Source organism: Dendrobates tinctorius, unplaced genomic scaffold (genome assembly GCF_039654945.1).
Source record: "Dendrobates tinctorius isolate UK_male_01 unplaced genomic scaffold, ASM3965494v1 ptg000029l, whole genome shotgun sequence".
In the NCBI taxonomy this organism is placed as follows: domain Eukaryota; kingdom Metazoa; phylum Chordata; class Amphibia; order Anura; family Dendrobatidae; genus Dendrobates; species Dendrobates tinctorius.
This window is the reverse complement of record NW_027361697.1, coordinates 19,234,428-19,254,124: the sequence shown is the minus strand read 5'-3', so window position 1 is coordinate 19,254,124 and position 19,697 is coordinate 19,234,428. Positions and strand designations below refer to the sequence as shown.

At 46.5% G+C, this 19,697-nt stretch overlaps 1 protein-coding gene across 1 annotated transcript in view; it reads right to left on the bottom strand.

Annotated features, from left to right (window-relative positions):
• Positions 1 to 19,697, bottom strand: part of ABCA4 (ATP binding cassette subfamily A member 4) — a 255,198-nt gene that overhangs the window by 50,886 nt on the left and 184,615 nt on the right. The window contains exons 28-29 of the mRNA XM_073571415.1: positions 7,392 to 7,603; positions 3,946 to 4,070 (exon numbers count right to left, since the gene is read on the bottom strand). Of these exons, the coding sequence (XP_073427516.1) occupies positions 3,946 to 4,070; positions 7,392 to 7,603 (337 nt within the window). The remainder of the gene's footprint in view (positions 1 to 3,945; positions 4,071 to 7,391; positions 7,604 to 19,697) is intronic.

Below are 19,697 nucleotides of genomic sequence, written 5' to 3'. Positions count from 1 at the left end.
ACCACAGGAGGATGCGTTTCAAGATCTCAAAACCGCCCTCTCGAACGCCCCGATATTGGCATATGCGGATTTCTCGCAACCGTTCATCCTGCATACCGACGGGAGCCTCCAGGGACTAGGAGCTGCGTTGTCACAGGTGCAGGACGGCCGAGAGAAAGTGATCGCCTACGGCAGCCGGTCGCTGCACGACTCCGAACGCAACCCGGACAATTACAGCTCCTTTAAGCTCAAGCTCCTCGCGGTGGTGTGGGCAATGACGGAGCGGTTCGCAGAGTACCTGGCGGGCTCCGAGGTGGTAGTGCGGACTGACAACAACCCACTAGCCCATTTGGAGAATTCCAAACTGGGGGCTCTGGAGCAGTGGTGTGTGGCTCGGATGGCCAAGTTCAACTACAGGATCATCTACAAAAGAGGGGCTGAAAACGAGGACGCTGATGCACTCTCCAGAATCCGACACACCACCCCAGGGAAGAATCAAGATGATGAATTAGAAGGAGAAGAGACACCGTTCGCCCTCACCACCGCCGTGCTTACAGCCAATGCACAAGAAGCGCCTCATTCGGAACCCTTAGGGGGAGTGCTGGAACAGCTGCGCGACCAGTGGATCCAACAGCAACAGGAAGATGAAGAGATTGGACTCCTACGTCGATGGGTGTCCACCGGCAAACTGTCCACTGGCTCACAGCGACAGACTATGACTCAGGATATGTTGCTGATGTTGCGTCAGAGGGAAAAGCTAATCATCAAATAGGGACTTTTATATCGGAAAGCCGTGTCATGAACAACATCTACTACCATATGGCAGGTGATCGTGCCCGGAGCCCACCTCAGCCAGCTGGCTCAGGAAGCCCACGAAAAGGGGGCTCACTTTGGTGCTCAGAAGACTTGGCAGTGGTTGCAGCAGATAGTGTACCATCCACGCCCACACGCTGTGGTAGAAGTTTGCCGAACCTGCCGCCCGTGCGAGCTCGCTAAACCTCCCGCGCAATGAGCCCCGGTGCAGACAATTGTAACATCAGCTCCCCTTGAGCTCCTCACAGTGGACTATCTGACCATAAGTACGGCCTACCAGGGGTATGAACATTGTCTCGTTATGGTGGATCAATTCACCAAGTTTGCCGTGTTCACCCCCACCCGAGACCAAACAGCGGAGTCGGCCGCCAACGCAATTTGTAAAAACTTTATCCAAGTGTACGGCAGCCCGCAACGAATACACTCGGACCAAGGAGCGTGCTTCCTAGGAAGAGTCATGGAAGAACTACATCATGTCTATGGTATCGATAAGTCTCGGACTACACCATACCACCCGCAGGGAAACGGAGCCTGTGAGCGATTCAATCGGACACTGATCCAAATGCTGCGTACCCTGGAGAGCGACCGAAAGGTCCGCTGGCCTGAATATGTCCCTGAGCTGGTGTGGGTATATAATAACCGGGTGCACCGAGTGACTGGTTACACCCCCCCAGTCATTGCTGTTCGGACGAGAAGGTAAAGGAATCATGGAAGTGGAGTTAAACCCGGAGGAACCCCAGCCCTGGACTGGAGTGTCCTCATGGGTCCGAAACCACCGGCACCGGCTGCAGACCCTCCGAACCTATCCCGCAGGTCCCTGACCCCCCTGCCCATGGACCTGGACGATGAAGAGGACCCCCCAACTGCATCCGCGGGTCACCCAAGTAGTAACACCACAGTGGACCCGGGCATCCCACCAGAATCGACTATCCTACCACCATCCACCACCCCAGAAGACTCCATCAGACCCGAGCTTCGACGCTCCGAGCGATCAACAGCTGGCAAACCCCCTGAATGTTACGAACAGGACCAGTTCGTATGGCGACAAGGACTGCTGTCTTGAAAGGCTAACCCGAGTCTACTAAAACCCTTGCCCGAGGACTGGCGAGCATACAGGACGGGGGAGTGTGGGAAGAAGGGCCCCCGCTGAGTGTCTGGGCCAGAACCAAGGGGACCGTCACCTAGGTTCCAGGGGAAACTGTTCCTGGGGGACAGAGTTCAGGGATGGACCATTGAGATGGACAGATGGGCTGGGGGAGGAGCCAGTATAAAAGGGGCGTGGAACGCTAGTCACCGTGAGTCAGCAGACTGGGACAGAAGCAGCAGGAGACCGTGGGAATGACTGAGAACCCGAGCGACTTATCAGAGCCAGGAGAGACGTTCCTCGAGGACATCAGAGGGACGGTGCCCAGACGACCGTCCGAGAGCCGCTGCCCCGCTTCTGTCCGCGGCCGCTGCCGCCTCGCCTCTGCCAGCGGCTGCGGCCTGCCTGCGGTCGCTCGCGGCCGTTGCCGCCTCGCTCCGGCCCGCGGCCTGTCTCCCGCCACCCGCTGCCGCCCTGCTCTTACCCATGGCCGTGGTAAGTCCAGTGCCGCCGGTGGCCACCACTGTCCCGCTCCGGTCCACGGCAAGGGCGGGGCCGTTGCTCGCCGCGGATTCCCCGTCGCAGCTGGTAGCTGCGCAGGTGGCCTGCCCCTCACCACCCCACATTGCTGCCGCTTGCCCCAGTCCGGGGGCTGCGGCCCATCCGTCCAAGGACTCCTCTGGGGCCTGTGGTGCTCCAGTGTCATCGGAGCGCCGGAGCGCTCAAATAGTTTGTCAACGCTTCAGGAACTGGGCCCAGCAACTGCTATGCCGAAACACCACCATCTCGAACGGCCCTATACTGCGGCCCTATAGTGACCAGCTCTTGCCGGACGTAGTCGTGTTCTACTCCGTTTGTGTTTGCTTGTATAGAGCCCCTGCAAGGGAAATTCTTGTTACCCCTTTGTTTGTTAGGCTACAACTGAGGACAATTACCTTATGGCCTATAAACGTTAATACTAAAAGCACTAAACCGTCTCGCGCCTCGTCACTGCGTCCTGCGTACCTGCGAGTACCACACAAGTATGGGCTGTGATGATGACTTCCGGTCAAAAATCCCACAGTCGGTCCAGACATTTCAGTCCATACTCAGACCGTGTTTCACAGATGTCTGATTGTAGCCTTAATATTTTTTTGCAGGCTATGCTTTTCAATACAGTTAAAAAATCTGCAATTTCACAGTGAGCATTCCCAAGTGTATCCAAAAAACGCAGTATGAACATGGCCAAACACTTACGGTAGATGAATAAATCATTGCAATGGCAAGATTATCATTATGCCAGTGTGATTTTATATAAAAGCACCTTGAAGATTTTGGATGCAGAATTTGGTGCACACTGTGTACCTAAGGATCCATACATTGTGTCCACAGGGGCTCCATTAGCAGCTTCAATTTCAGTGATCATTACTGAAAATAATTACTATATGTCATTTACGATTTAAAGCTATTGCTGTATGTGATCAAAATGATTTGGCTCACACAACACATTACATTTTTTACTGTTAACCTTGTCTAATTGTACAATTATTTGTGTTTTATCAGGTGTCATAAAATGAAGGAGTGAGCTCTAGACCTCTAATGGCTAATACTGTGACTCGTGTAAACAGGTGGTTGATGTTCAGCTTCAATTTCTTAAAGTTTTGCTTTTATATATACTATATGAGCCTATAATATTGGAAAACATCTATAAAATGATGACATCAGTTGTCAAAGTCACTGACGCTGATACCTGAAATCAACAGAGGTCTGGAGCTCGCTCCTTCATTCTACTGATAAGCGAAGGCCCCAGAAGTTGAGCCCACACTGGCCAGACATTGATGAGCCTTTACCAAGCTTAGGCCTTCAGTGTTTTATTCCATGAGAACCCCTTTATGTTCAGAGTAGCACTATAAAAATGTCATCTACGAAGAGCAGAAGCTAGGGCTAATTAACCGAACTGCTAGGGAATTTGTTTTTCAGATGTTGCATGAAAACATGGAAGTTAGAGTCTAGACTATGACTCTTCGATGCCGTGTTACCCATCTTTGGATTGAAATGTAGGACATCTCTACTTTACAGGTTCCTCTGACCTGAAGAAAATAAATTGTTGTCCGTAGATCCATGGATGAAGTGTTAGACTGGGATATTCACCAAAGGGAGGAACGATAAGAGTGAAAATAAGGGCCAGCAGCACAAAACTGGCGGGGAGAACGATCTGTGGAAAGGAAAAGCAAACAGGGTGTCAGAGAAAAGATTAGTGTTCACAAGAAGGACCATAAGACAGAAAAGATTCATTCATATATTTCACAATTCCGTAATGCCACCATGGAGAGTTATTTATGGGATAAAGGTATGAAAAGTATGCTTCCTAAAGATGAGTGTCCCGTGACCTTCATTGTGTGATAGAAAATGGTTCATTGTGACTGGGAAAGGAGGAGTAAGAAACAGCAGGCAAAGCATGCACGCTTACAAGAATAGCTAAACCAGTTTGCCCAGCAGTTTCTCCAATAGTGTGTCCACACAGGGAGACCTTCTACTGTAGATTTGCCAAAGACTTCACCTTATGCTTCTAAATCTGTGGAGAAAATTGGCCTTATTTTTACAGCATATTGAACATTTGATTATCTGCAGCACCTCTTGAATTTGTTGCCGATTATTACAGCTACTAGTGAGTGGGATTTTCATGACACAACAGTTTTTTTTTTACAGTAAGCTGTAGGTAATTTTCATGGTGAATTTCAAAAACCTGATAAAACTTCATCACACTCTCACCTATCAGCCATAAATGTTAGTGGTCAGATAAACTCTTTATCAAATGAACAGAAGAGAGCAATGATAAAGAGTGAAGAATTGTGGCTTACCTAATGTTAGACTTTTTTTTTGCTGTTCTAGCTGTGAGCATATACTGTATGTGGGCATGATATACACTCACTGGCCACTTTATTAGGTACACCTGTCCAACTGTGTGTTAAGACTTAATTTCTAATCAGCCAATCACATGGCGGCAACTCAGTGCATTTAGGCATGTAGACATGGTCAAGACAATCTCCTGCAGTTCAAACCGAGCATCAGTATGGGGAAGAAAGGTGATTTGAGTGCCTTTGAACGTGGCATGATTGTTGGTGCCAGAAGGGCTGGTCTGAGAATTTCAGAAACTGCTGATCTACTGGGATTTTCACGCACAACCATCTCTAGGGTTTACAGAGAATGGTCCGAAAAAGAAAAAAAATCCAGTGAGCGGCAGTTCTGTGGCCGGAAATGCCATGTTGATGCCAGAGGTCAGAGGAGAATGGGCAGACTGGTTCGAGCTGATAGAAAGGCAACAGTGACTCAAATTGCCACCCGTTACAACCAAGGTAGGCAGAAGAGCATCTCTGAACGCACAGTGCGTCGAACTTTGAGGCAGATGGGCTACAGCAGCAGAAGACCACACTGGGTACCACTCCTCTCAGCTAAGAACAGGAAACTGAGGCTACAATTTGCACAAGCTCATCGAAATTGGACAGTAGAAGATTGGAAAAACGTTGCCTGGTCTGATGAGTCTCGATTTCTGCTGCGACATTCGGATGGTAGGGTCAGAATTTGGCGTAAACAACATGAAAGCATGGATCCATCCTGCCTTGTATCAACGGTACAGGCTGGTGGTGGTGGTGTCATGGTGTGGGGAATTTTTTCTGGGCACTCTTTGGGCCCCTTGGTACCAATTGAGCATCGTTGCAACGCCACAGCCTACCTGAGTATTGTTGCTGACCATGTCCATCCCTTTATGACCACAATGTACCCAACATCTGATGGCTACTTTCAGCAGGATAATGCGCCATGTCCTAAAGCTCGAATCATCTCAGATTGGTTTCTTGAACATGACAATGAGTTTACTGTACTCAAATGGCCTCCTCAGTCACCAGATCTCAATCCAATAGAGCATCTTTGGGATGTGGTGGAACGGGAGATTCGCATCAGGGATGTGCAGCCGACAAATCTGCGCCAACTGTGTGATGCCATCATGTCAATATGGTCCAAAATCTCTGAGGAATGCTTCCAGCACCTTGTTGAATCTCTGCCACGAAGAATTGAGGCAGTTCTGAAGGCAAAAGGGGGTCCAACCCCTTACTAGCATGGTGTACCTAATAAAGTGGCCAGTGAGTGTATATACACAGTATGTGACTTATAGGTATACGACGGCATATGTCATCCATTTACCCACAAAATACATTTTTTCACTGATCTTTAGGGGACTGTACAGTAAAAATGTATGCTGACACACACTGGCCTGGCCAATGCCTAAGAAACACTCTTACTGAATGTAAGTAGCCATTTGGATAAAGTTGGCATATGAGTTGGGAGGTTCCTCGCACATACACCGTATGTGTTGACATAACGAAATGTAGACAATGCCTTAAAGCCCCCATACAGATTTGGTTAACTTTGGCTGAATCCACTGATGTCAATGGGTTCCGCCCACAATCTAATTTGTATAAGGGCCTCCTGACTATCCTGACAATTGATGTAGAAGGAGCTAAGGATCTGGCATGTCCAATTTCGGATTGCCGATCCCTTTTGTTCTCCGTGAGATAAGCCAACGCCAGAGATGTCTGCCACTCGCTCTCTCGTAGAAAACACAGGAGCTCAGCAGAGTGAGTGCTCTTGGGTATGGGACAGTCAGGTGTGATAGCTGCCAGATGAATGATCAGCTAAACCATCATAAGCCAGTAAGAGAGTGTACAATGGAAGATTAGATTCCCTAGCGTTGTGCAGAATATGTGATCGGAGACTGCCACCTACTGCTCAAACGGAACCCTGCGGAACCTGAAGAAAGAGGAAGTGTTGCAGGAAAGACGGGTTCAAAAGGAGCACCGATTATTCTGATTAGACTTTAATCAGAGTTTGATCAGCGTGGCATCAGTTTTTCTTGGATGTAGAGAGAAAAAAAAAAGGTTCTCCACCTTCTGCTTTCTGTCAGTCCATGAAAATAGGACCTATCAACAGACCCATAAACTTGCACTGCTGATTTTGATCCGACACTGTGATCAAAATCGGACATGTCTCTGAATTTTTCCTCGGGCAACTCGATCTGAGAAAAAAAAAAATCGAACATGTGCACAGCCTCATGGAATATCATAGGTACGAGTTCTATCTGTGAAAACCACAGACAGCACTCATTTGCGAAACTTGGTCATGCGCACGAGTGTGAGACTCAAGCTGCGTGATAAAGATGGGGAGGTATCTAACTGCCTCAGCACACCAGAAAAAGCCCAACCACACAAGAGAAAAATGAGCAATTACTAAAATATACTGTATGTCTATCACCTCACCACCCAAGGTCAATTTCACATGTCCATGAAATATGGACCACACTCAGATCAAAATACCATGATCAAACGCATATATAAGGAAATAAGCCCAAATCAGGAAACCCAACCGTCCGGCCAAAGTTGGTATAAAAACGAATTTTGGTGCGGTTATGTAATATAATCAAAGAAAGCTAACGGTAAGGATGGAAGGAGGCAGGTAGGAAAGAGGGGAGAGAGAACGTTACCTGGGCAAAAAAGTCTTTATGACTACGAGTTGCATGTTGGAAACGTTTTTTAAGAAGCGCTTTGAATTGTTGGTGGAGGAGATCACTGCCTTTTATCTGCCGAGACCCTTTTCCTTCAGTTTCCATTGGAGCAGGTTGGTTATTGCAGGCATCAGGTGCATCATGTTCAGCCGTACTTTTCTGAGACTCTTTTCTCAAACATTCTGCTTGATCTGTGTTAGAGGATTGGAAGTAACAAAGTATTATGTTTGTAAGGAATAATAGGATGCATTATGCCCATGGAGCACAGAATAGACGCACAGTATGGTTTTAAGCAAATGTAACTAAGAGTATGATTGTATTTGACTTATTACAAGCATAAAATTTACACTTTGGTATAGTTAAAGGGGTACTCTGGAGAGATAAAAATGCATTAATGTCCACATAACTTGAAAAACTATAAACTCACAACCATAGTAGTGTTTTCAATTGTCAAAGTATCTGCTATTGAGAATTATTCACTGTGTCGGAGATGCATCTGCTGAGTGCTCGCCCTCCCTTTTGGGATGCTATGTTACAAATCAGGTGTTGGTCTTTAATGGCTTCTAATACAAGCCAGTCTCCTGTTAAAAACGCCTTTACAGTGTCCATTTTAGGACATGATCACATATCAAAGTCAAACATCAGAAATACTCTGTCTGATACCTGACTTCAGTATTTCTGAAGGCAATAGATAATTTTGTACTGCAGCACAATTTTGACTGCTCTCTAAATATATGCTTGTGACCCAATCATAGTACGGTGGTCACATTGTACTGTTATGTTATGTCCTTGCCATAAAATTATTTAATCATGTTTGCTAATGTATAACACATTATGTGCAATGTATATGAATGATTATCAACTTGAATTATGACCTACATTGCCCTAAATAGTTGTAAAGGTTTTTTTATGGGCTGGTTTGTAATTTTGTCTGTCTGTCTATGTGATTTATAATAAAATTATTATTACAAATTAAAATATATATGTATAATTATTATATTTTTCTAGTTACTTCTAAGTGGTGGTATTAGTCTGGAATCTCTCTCTCTCCTATAGGAGTAGAGCATCGCATTCGGTTGAAGGATCAAACGCCTTTCCGAGAGAGATCTCGAAGATGTCAGGCGGCATTTACGCGGTATGTTAGACACAGGAGTCATCATAGAGTCTAGTAGCCCCTATGCTTCCCCTATCGTGATAGCTCGGAAAAAAATGGAGCTATTCGGATGTGTGTTGATTATCGTACTTTGAACAAACGTACGGTCCCTGACCAGTACACTGTGCCCCGAATCGATGAAGCTTTGGATTGTCTGCAAGGGAGCCAATTGTTTTCTGTGTTAGATCTCCGGAGAGGCTACTATCAGATACCCATGTCAAAAGAAGATCAAGAGAAGACCGCTTTTATCTACCCCATTGGGTTCTTCAAGTTTCAGAGACTGCCTCAAGGACTGACAGGTGCTCCGGCCACTTTTCAGAGATGTATGGACAAAGTAGTGGGGGACATGCACTTACGTGAGGTCCTGGTTTATCTAGATGATCTTATTGTTTTTGGGAAGACTCTGGAAGAACACAACCAGCGGTTTTTCAAGGTGCTGGATCGGTTGAAGAAGGCTGGGTTAAAGTTGTCCATTGACAAGTGCAGGATTTGCCAGACGACTGTGAAATATGTGGGGCACATAGTCAGCAGAGAAGGAATTTCCACTGATCCCGCCAAAGTGGAGGCGGTTGTAAACTGGCCTAAGCCCACCAAACTGAAGGAGCTTAGGTCCTTTTTAGTATTTTGTGGATATTACTGAAGATTTGTACCCCAGTACTCTCGGATTGCGAAGCCGTTAGCTGCCCTTAGCCAAGGGTATTCCCCTTCCGGGAGGACAGCTCACTCCTCAAAGTCAAGAAAGAGGGTCTACTTCCGAGTTAATGAACTTTTTGGGGAAAGATGAACACCTGTATGCGATGAGGCATTTGAGAAACTGAAGTCATGTTTGACCCAAACTCCAGTGTTGGCCTATGCAGACTCCAGTAAACCATATGTGTTACATGTAGATGCTTCTCTCGATGGACTAGGAGGGGTTCTCTACCAGGACCATGATGGCTGTCTGCGTCCTGTTTACTACATTAGTCTAGGATTGACTCCCAGTGAACGCAACTACCCAGCTCACAAACTGGAGTTTCTGGCTCTGAAATGGGCTGTAGTGGACACGCTGCATGACTACCTCTATGGGGTACACTTCGTGGTTCATGCTGACAAAAATCCATTAACCTACGTGAGAACCACAGCAAAACTGGATACCATGGGGCACCGGTGGCTTGCCGCACTCTCTTTGTACGATTTCAGCTTAAAATGTCGACCAGGGATCAGTAACATTGATGCAGACACCCTCTCTTGCCTGCCTAGGGAACCTTCAATTGAGGAAGAAGAGGGAGGATGGATAGAGGTCCCCGCCTCGGAGGTGAAGACTCTATGCCATGGACATCAAACTAATGCCCTCTCTATGCAGTGCTGTGCTAAATTCTTGGGAGCATCCAGTGAAGTGCTCCTGTTGTTGTACTGCCGAGTGACAAATGTAACCCCAGACTCTCTTCCTCAACTGACTCGTAATCAAGTTAGAAAGGCACAGCAGGAGGATCGGTCGGTGGGGTAGTCCGATGGTGGGTTAAGAGGGGCTGAAGGCCCGAAAAGAATGCATTAAGAACAGAGGAGTCTGTCCTGCTGACTCGGCAGCTAGTCATTAGTAGTAAGAAATGGACTACTATACCGGGAGGCAAAGCGCCAGAAGGGAGGAGTCCGTAGTCAGCTGGTGTTACCCACCCGATTTCGGAGGATAGTCATGAAGTCCCTGCATGATGATCATGGACATCTTGGCATCGAGAAAACCACGGGTCTTGTGGCCGACCGATTTTACTGGCCTCAGATGGAAGCGGATATTGAAGAATACTGCAAATCATGCTCCCGGGGTGTGTTGAGAAAAACCTTGCCTTTGAGAACAGCCCCCCTTGTGAACATTACCAGTGATGGCCCACTTGAGCTAGTGTGCATTGATTTCCTCTCCATCGAGCCTGATGTAAGCAATGTCAGTAATGTGTTTAGTGGTCACTGACCATTTCACCCGATATGCCCAAGCCTACCCCACTAAAGATCAAAGGGCAATTAATGTGGCAAAAACACTATGGGAAAAGTTTGTCGTACATTACGGGCTGCCAGCCCGCATCCATAACGATCAAGGAAGAGATTTTGAAAGTAAACTAATCAAGGAGCTATGCGCCATTTGTGGGATCAAGAAATCCAGAACCACTCCATATCACCCCCAAGTGGACCCTCAACCTGAGAGGTTCAACCGTACCCTTCTGAACATGTTAGGCACTTTGGATCCCAGGAAGAAGGGACACTGGAGCAAGCATGTGAGTCAGTTGGTTCATGCCTACAATTGCACCACAAATAAGACAACTGGATACTCACCTTATTTCCTCATGTTTGGAAGACAAGCCCGGCTACCAGTGGATATTAGTTTTGGGACATCCTTTGACAGTTCTATTGGGACGACTTACTTAAAATATGTGTCCCAGCTGCAAGAAGATTTGAAAAATGCTTACAGATTGGCAGAGCAGGCCTCTGTTTGGTCAGGGAGGCGCAATAAGACTCGCTATGACTGTAGAGTTCGAGAACAAGTTTTACTGCCTGGAGATAGAGTCCTTATCCAACTTCTGGGCCTTCCTGGGAAGCACAAGCTTGCTGATCGGTGGTGTCCTGACCCTTATGTGGTGATGGAGAAGCTGCCCGGTGTCCCGGCCTACAGAGTAAAGCCCGAGAAAGGGGGCGGAGCTGTCAAAACCTATCATCGACACCATCTGTTGCCTGTGGGAAAAAACATCCCTTTACCACCATTGCCAACCCAAGGAGGTCATACCACCCTTCCGTGCAATAGGAGAAGTCGTAGAGGTGAACCTCCACCCCAGATTGGAGTTGCCTCAGGAGGAAGTGACAGCGAGTCGGGGGATGAATGGGAAACCGACGGTCAATGGAGCTACCGATGGACCGAGGACCCATGCCCCATAGGCTCGGGCCCTGTAAACCAGACTCCTGTAGTGGAAACACTAAAAAAGGACATTTGTCAGGAGGCTAATGCGCTCTGCCCACAATTGGGGGAGAGTTCAGAAGAAGGACATTTATTGAATGAAGAGATCCATCCGGAGGAGCCCGTTTTGGAGAGACAAGAGTCGGGGGCTGAGGAGGGGGCCCCCTCGGTACACACTTGTCCCAAACAGGACATTAGGCCACCCATGATGCTGACCTATGATAGAATGGGACATACCACTGAGGTCCCCAGGCTGATACACCCTAATTCAAATTCTGTTTGGCCTTATTTCCCGGTATCTCCCATGTGTTCAGGTAATTCAAATTCTGTTTGGCCTTATTTCCCTGTATCTCCCATGTGTCCAGGTGGTGGTTTGTGTGCATGTAAATTTGGTGTTAGTCAGGATGCCTTAACCCCCCTTCATGTTTCAGGTGGTGAGTCCTCATATTGTGATGGGACACTTTCAATGACTCACCAGGGGGAGAATGTAACACCTGCACAGGGAACTGTCAGAGCATCTACCGGCATACTGGAGCTTACAGACACTAAGAAGAGTTTTGCAGCGGCTGTTAAACAGGGACCTACAGACATTAATTGTTTTTCCCCTGAGTGGCAGTGGACTACAATTCCCAGGGACCCTTGTTTCAGTCAGATGATAGAAGGAGAGAGCGAGGATTGGAGGAGGACGGACTTGGGGGAGGGAGCTGGGCAGAAAGTGGAGAGGAGAAGTGTGGCAGCTTGCTGTGAGAAACAGAGCAGTGGGGATCTGCATTCCTCTACGCTGCAGAGTGTGGCGGCCCCCACTGAGAGACCCGCGCTGCTGGAGAGAGCAAAGATCCGGAGAGTTCTGCCGGCACTCCCACTGCATAAAGGCCTAAATCCTGCCGCCCCCAGCTGGTGTCCAGAGAATCCTCTGACCATTTGAGACACACAGTGAGTGCCTTTCTGAGACTTGTGTTTCTACTAGCGCTATTTACAGTGAGTACACTACAACCCAGACTATTGACAGCAATATTCATCTAAGTGCACCCACAGTTCTACTTTGCGCGCCAACATCCGCGGCAACTGGGCCCCAACGTTTGAACTGAGTTAATACAAAAGAGGGGGTACCTGCTACGTTATATTTGCAGGGTCGGAGTAGAAGTAGACTGTGATGTGTTTATGACTTTTATAGAGCACCGTAAATTGTATTGTATGTTATTCCCTTAAACCCACCTCAATTCTGCTGCATAGCAATGAATCTGTTAAACGGTTTTACTCCTGTTCCCTGAGTGTGTGTACTGAGCTGTGGCAGGGGTTTCCCGAATCAGCCCCTGGCAGAAGATAACTGTCCTTCTGCAGCCCCAGAGAGAGAGCTCCAATCAAGATTCGGGTGGAGGCACAGCGCCCTAGAGAGGTGAGACCCCCCATAACACCCAGTGTACCGTGGTAGCCCTAAAGGGGTGTTACATAGAGATGATGTCCTCTTACTTGCTTCTGCCGTGGCTCCGGCGCAGGAGTACTGCAGTGCGCAGGCACTGGACTTCTCTGACCTTTCCCGGCGCCTGCGCATTGCAGTACTCTGCTCTGTCCTCAATAGGGCAGATATAGTACACCTACGCAGGAGCCACGACAGGAGTAAGAAGGAGGACGTCATCGCTAGAAGATGGGAGGCGCTGGACCGGACCGTGACACCCATCGTACCGGACTCCTGGGTGAGTATAATATAACTCGTTTTTCTTATCTTTCAGGTTACATTGGGGGGCTTATCTATAGCATTACAGAATGCTGTAGGTAAGCCCCTGATGGCGGTGGCCGCAGCTTATAGTCCAAAAATGTGGTGACAGATTCCCTTTAATAAACTGCCCGGTACTGAAGGAAGGGAGGGGTTGAGCCTTGAGAGCCTGTGAGCTGAAGTTTCTGCAGAGAATGTCTGTGCTTGTAGCTGTGAAAAAGGTCACAGCCTGGGACAGATTGGACTCATGAAATTGGACAGACTCTTTGGGTGTAGCAAGGGTGGCTGTCCTGTGCTAGTTTGAGATGCCATGAAGATCCTGAGAAAGGGATATAGAGTTTCCAGGAGCACCTCCTGGACCCAGAAGCAAAAAGAAGACCACGTTTCACGGAGCTGGCAGAGAGCCGTTCGCACCACCGTACTAGCGTGTTGGGGGCCCCCCGTGACTGAATCTGAGTCCCCAACATCACCGTGAGTTTGTTCCTATTTGTGCACATGTCAGGGCCTAGTGTAGGCTTCAACAGACAGAACACGGCAGCTGTGTGGCCTGCTTAGTAGAGGCCAGGGAGGCTATAAGTAGAGTAGCATCATTCTCTGTTTATTGTTTGCATTTGCTTGTGTGACATATATTGATTCTGTAATAGTTGGAGCACCGTGCTATTTGACGGCCCAGCTAAAGAATACAACTTTTGTAAATTATATTTTGCCATTGCATACCCCTCTTTGCACCTTCCTCATCCACTTCATTCCTTGCCAACTAATAAATTTACCCTTTGTTGTTTGCACCTCATCTTGCGTACGGTAGTCTCACTGCACCGTGGTTGTTTCCTGGCCATCGCTTCATAACAATTGAAAAAATTCACTGCAGCTTTGCAGCGCTGGAGTCCTGGGTTCAAATCCCACTAAGGACAACATCTGCAAGGAGTTTGTATGTTCTCCCTGTGTTTGAGTGGGATTCCTCCCACATTCCAAAGACATACTGATAGGGATGTAGATTGTGAGCCCCATCGGGGACAGCGATGATAATGTGTGCAAAACCGTAAAGCGTTGCGGAATATGTTGGCGCTATATAAATAAAGAGAATATTATTATTCAATGGATGTAAACCTTTACCGTTTTCCAAATTATATCGATATGAATACTTTCTTTTTAATCTCCCCGGACTACCCCTTTAATCTCTGCTATGCAAATAATGAGATTACTTTGAAAGGCCGCATTGATATAAATATCAAACCCATTCAAAGTTTTTGGCAATAATTATAATTATGACATTTATCTGCAGATATCACAATATAAAAATAAATGTGCTCAATTAATGTGGTCAGTAAGCTGCAGTGTCAGGCACAGCCACATTCGTGTTTATGGAGCTATTCCTGCGTAAACAAAGAAGGGGGTGCTGGGCTTCCCAAGCCTCTTCATTGACTTGAATGACAAGGATAACTCAGGTTTGACCAACACATAGAGGACACTCACATAGTCCAGAGTAATTGACCTTGAAGAAAATTTTGTTGATGTGGCATATATCAATGGTAAGCAAGCTAATGCATCTAATTACAGTAATATCATAGCCATAAATGTTGGGCTCCAGCCTATAGATTGCATGCCTCACCAAACATGCAGCATCAGCAGAAGCAGAAGGTAGGCCTAGGAAGGTCTTACAAGCATTTTTTTTCAGGGTAATAAATAAGTATGGGTAAACTGAAGAATGTCTGTCTTGTTTCCACATTGCGAGCTATCATGTACTATATTCTGGACAGAATGCAAATGTACTTACTTCCACCGTTATCTTATAATCTGATGTTATTAGAAGGCCAATGCTCCATGTGTACGAGGAGCTGTTTTTCAGCTCAACAACACCAGGGTGCATGTTGCTTATGCTATTGTGAGCGGCTTGTGTGACCTAAATGTGCTACCATGACCTCCAAACTTGTCTACCATCGAGCACATCTGGGACGTCATTTGCCGGCAATTGCAAAGGAAGCTGCCAGCAGCAGATCTTGATGATTTGCCCAAGTAAATTCAGAGTGACAGAAGATTCCCCAGACAACCATTAATAACCTAATTAATAGCAGTAAAGACATGTAAGTGTGAGGATATCCGCATGTGGTGCTCATACTCAATTATTAATAAATGAAGATGTTTTGAAAATTGTTTCCATGTTTTCATCATCTGCATATGATATCATTGACATGTCTCGCCATCCAGTGATTTCAATAATTCCACAGCTTTTCTTACTTGGTTTTACAAATTCAATGATTTGACAATGTCAGTGTGTAGGGACAAACCAGCAATTGGGTAACATCCAGTTATCAGTATATTCATAAATTTGTAGAAGAAAGAAAGGAAAAATTGCATAATCTCTGTGACCTAAGAATAAAGGCTCTGAAATTGTTGTTTGTTCAGGGAGTATAATTTTATTAAAACAGACATGTCAAGTGAGGTGACAGACATTGTCCCCTCTAAGCAGTGGCATACCACCAATGGCGGCAGGCCATGCAGCTGTGATGGGGCCCATAAGCCGGGGGGACCCAGAGCCAGCGCCATCCATCCTGAATGCTATATGTCATCCCCTGAGGAAGAAGTGCTGTACACTTCGAAACGCGTTGGGTAATAAATGGTTAATCCCTTCAACACAATTTGGATGTGATATTTTGTCAAGCAGCGCACGAGAAGTCCATAAATTTATTCCTTTTGATCCTGAATGCTGACACAGTTGAAAGCAATGATGAGCGAGGGAGTATCAGCTGACATTCCCTCTTCCATCATTCTTCCTCCGGGTCTCAGCGCAGAGTGTGCAATGATGTCACTACATGTCGCCTACTGTCCTGAGATGTGTGGGCGCTTCAGAATGCTTGCTGCAGATATCGGAGCAACGGGGCAATGAGGAGGCGAGGTGAGTATTATATTTCATTGTTTTTTTAATCAGTGAGTACACTGTGGTGGCTATAATACTATATAGATGACTATGGGGAGTGCATTATACTGTATGGAGGACTATGGGGAGTGCATTATACTGTATGGAGGACTATAGGGAGTGCATTATACTGTATGGAGGACTATAGGGAGTGCATTATACTGTATGGAGGACTATAGGGAGTGCATTATACTGTATGGAGGACTATAAGGAGTGCATTATACTTTATGCATTATACATTATGGAGGACTATAGAGGCTGGGGGAGTTGAGTGGGATACAGTAGAATCATCATACTGTGTGTGTGGAAGGTACTGAGGGTACTGTGAAGGAAATTCACTGTGTGGATACTATAAAGTGTTTGTGGGGCACTTTTGTTGGCATCATACTTAACGGTTGCTAAGGGGAATATAGGGCTTCGATAGGAAGAAAATTACTGTGTAAAGGCTACAAAGTTGTGACATATGGTCTGTGATCCTGCCGAATATAATTTTTTTGGGGGGCAGGGGCATTTATAACTTCTGCTATGGAACCCCATAATTCTATGTACGCCCCAAACAATGTTTCTTGAAAATGAAAAATATCAAAATCAACAGGCAGGAACCACTACAATAAGGGTGTTAACCGCCTTAAAATGTTGTTTTACCTCTTTCTTTTCCCAAACAAAGAATGTAGCGAGAACACTAGTGACAGGTACTCTTTAAAAGCAATGCTCCCTGGGAAAAAATATGTAAAGTACCGTAGTTCCTCCAGAAGGAAGGTAAATATCTTCTAGTGTAATCTATAGTTATCTACTCTTTATGTTAATGTCTAACCTATTAAAACCAATTTGTCAACAGGATTTTGCTGAAAACAGCACGATGTAGGGTAGAAATCCTGATTCCAGTAATGTATCACTTACTGGGATACTTGCTGCAGTTTTGATAAAATCACTGTTTTATCTACCGTACTATGAATTCTGAGCTCTGTATAACCCACCAACACAAGCAATTGGCAGCTTTCTGTTTAGACTGTGCATAGGCAGAAAGCTGCCAATCAGTGGGGGGTTGGGCTATACAGAGCTCATGAATATGGAGGACTACATGACAGCAGGTTTACTAGTCTTCTAATAATAATCTACTGCTAATAAAACAGGTATATTATCAAAACTACAGCAAGAAGACCAGTAAATGACACAATTTTGGAATCAGGGTCCTAGTCTCCACATTAGGCTGCTCTCAGATTTCTATTTTTTATGGCCTGCGACTTGATCTCAATCCATGGCAACTTGATGGATGAACAATCTGTAAGAAGATCAATCTTATGCAAGCCTAGATAGGTCCACCGGGATTTTATCAGCAATCACCTCAGGATCACATACAATACAGCGTGTGAAATAAGTATTGAACATGTCACCAATTTTCTAAGTAAATATATTAATAAAGGTCCTATTAACATGAATTTCAAATTACCCAATCCACAAAGGAAAACAAATCAGATCATAGATGTCCATAAATTAAGTTATGTGTAATAATGAGAAATGACACAGGGAAATGTTTTGAACACATGAAGAAAGAAAGATACAAAAAATTATGGAAAGTCATGACACCAGCTGAAATCTGTCAGTAATTAAAAATTAACCCCTCCACTTAGTGAAAAATAATAGCTGGTTCAATTGATGGCCTGTAAAAAGGTGTCTCATTACCAAGACGCCACTCAAGAAACATCTCATGATGGGTAAAACTAGTGAACTGTCTTAAGACCTTTGCAATCTTTTTGTTGCAAAACATACATATAGATGGCATTGAAAACCCATAAGAACCACAGCGAGTTTAGAATATCCTAATTAGTAGTATGGATGTACCACAAAAGTACATTCAATAATAAACTCAACAAAGACACAAATGTATAAAAATTACAAAGTGTCTATTGATACTGTGAGAAGCATGGGGGAATCGTGGATGAGGGCAGGTATATCTCGCCCAGATACCTTTCCTATGTGGCCTAGTCTGGTCAGTATTTCACCTGATAACTACTGAGTAAGGGGAGGCGGATAAAAGGACGCCAGGTCCTGTGTTCCAGCTTGGGAACACAGAGAGCCTGTCTGTGTGAGAGACACTTGTGAGTGAAAGCAGTGCTCATGGTAGCTGTGGTTTGGCTGGACGGGAGAAGCCCTCCAGTTGGTAGTTAGTTCGGACCCTGTTTAGTTAGTGCCGGACAGGCAAGGATTTGTTTTATGTTTTGTTTCCTGTATGTTTTGGCTTTCACCTTAAATAAATCTGACCCAGTGTCAGTTATGTCCGGAACCCGACTGTGCACTTGAGTTTCATGCTAAACCCACGTGGCCTTTGACCCCAGCAAAGGCGATCCCGGAGTGTTTTGTCACAGTATGGTGGAGAACGCGGCCAACACGTTGAAAGCATGAACATGGAGGACGTGGTGAAAGTGCTGGTACAGTCCACCGCAGTCCAGCAAGCAGCTAATCGGGTGATGATGGCCCAGCTGAAGGAGTTGGTGCACAGGACAGCTACAGATCGTTCGCTTCTCCAGTAGGTGGCGCAGCGCCTGGCGACCTTACCTGAGGTTAACCCGGAAGCCTATTCGAGAGTGATTCACGTGAGTCGGTACTGGCAGAAGATGACGTCGAGGTATACCTGACCACGTTTGAACGGACGGCGGTGCGAGAAAAATGGCCGAAGGCCCGCTGGGCCGGCCTAATTGCCCCGTTTCTTTCCGGTGAGGCCCAAAAGGCTTATTATGACTTAGAACCTGAAGCCGCGCAGAACTTTGACAAACTGAAAGCCGAGATCTTGGCCCGGCTGGGAGTGACGACCGCTGTCCGTGCACAAAGAGTGCATGAATGGACTTATCAGCCGGATAAACCACCGTGGTCACAGATAAGTGGCTACCACCCGAGGTGCCGACGGCGCCAGAGATGATCCAGAGCGTCGTCCTGGACAAGTACCTGAGAGCTCTACCGCCAGCCCTGAGAAAGTGGGTAAGCCATGGAATTCCTACGACGGCAGATAAATTGGTGGATATGGTTGAGCGTTACTCCGTGGTGGAAGTACTCCGAGACGACGCTACCCCACCTCAGTCTTCATCATCTCCACGTGAAACCGGTAAGACTGTTTCCGGGAGTAGGGGAGAAGGAAAAATCCCTAAGACAGTGGGGGAGGAAAACGGGACTGCCCGCACAGTGAGGCCGAGTAACGAACATTGGTCTAGGCAAGGGGCCCTTTAGGTGTTTTCGCTGCCAAGAGTTGGGCCACATCGCTGCGAACTGTCCGGTCACTACTGAACCCATGCAGTGCGACGTCACAGACTCTCAAAAGCGCATGTCTATGGTTGCCCGGGTAGTGAGTGTGAATGCCAGTCAAAATAAGGTGGAAAAACACCTGTGTGATGTAACAGTGGATGGAAAAAGGGTGGTGGCATTGGTAGACTCGGGAAGTGTGGTGACTCTGGTGAAGGCCAGTCTGGTGTCAGCCCCGACTGGACCATCAGACAAATTTTCTATAACGTGTGTGCATGGAGACACCTGTTCGTACCTCACCGCGGTCATATGCATTTCTACTTCCTATGGGTCTGTGCAACATAAAGTGGGTC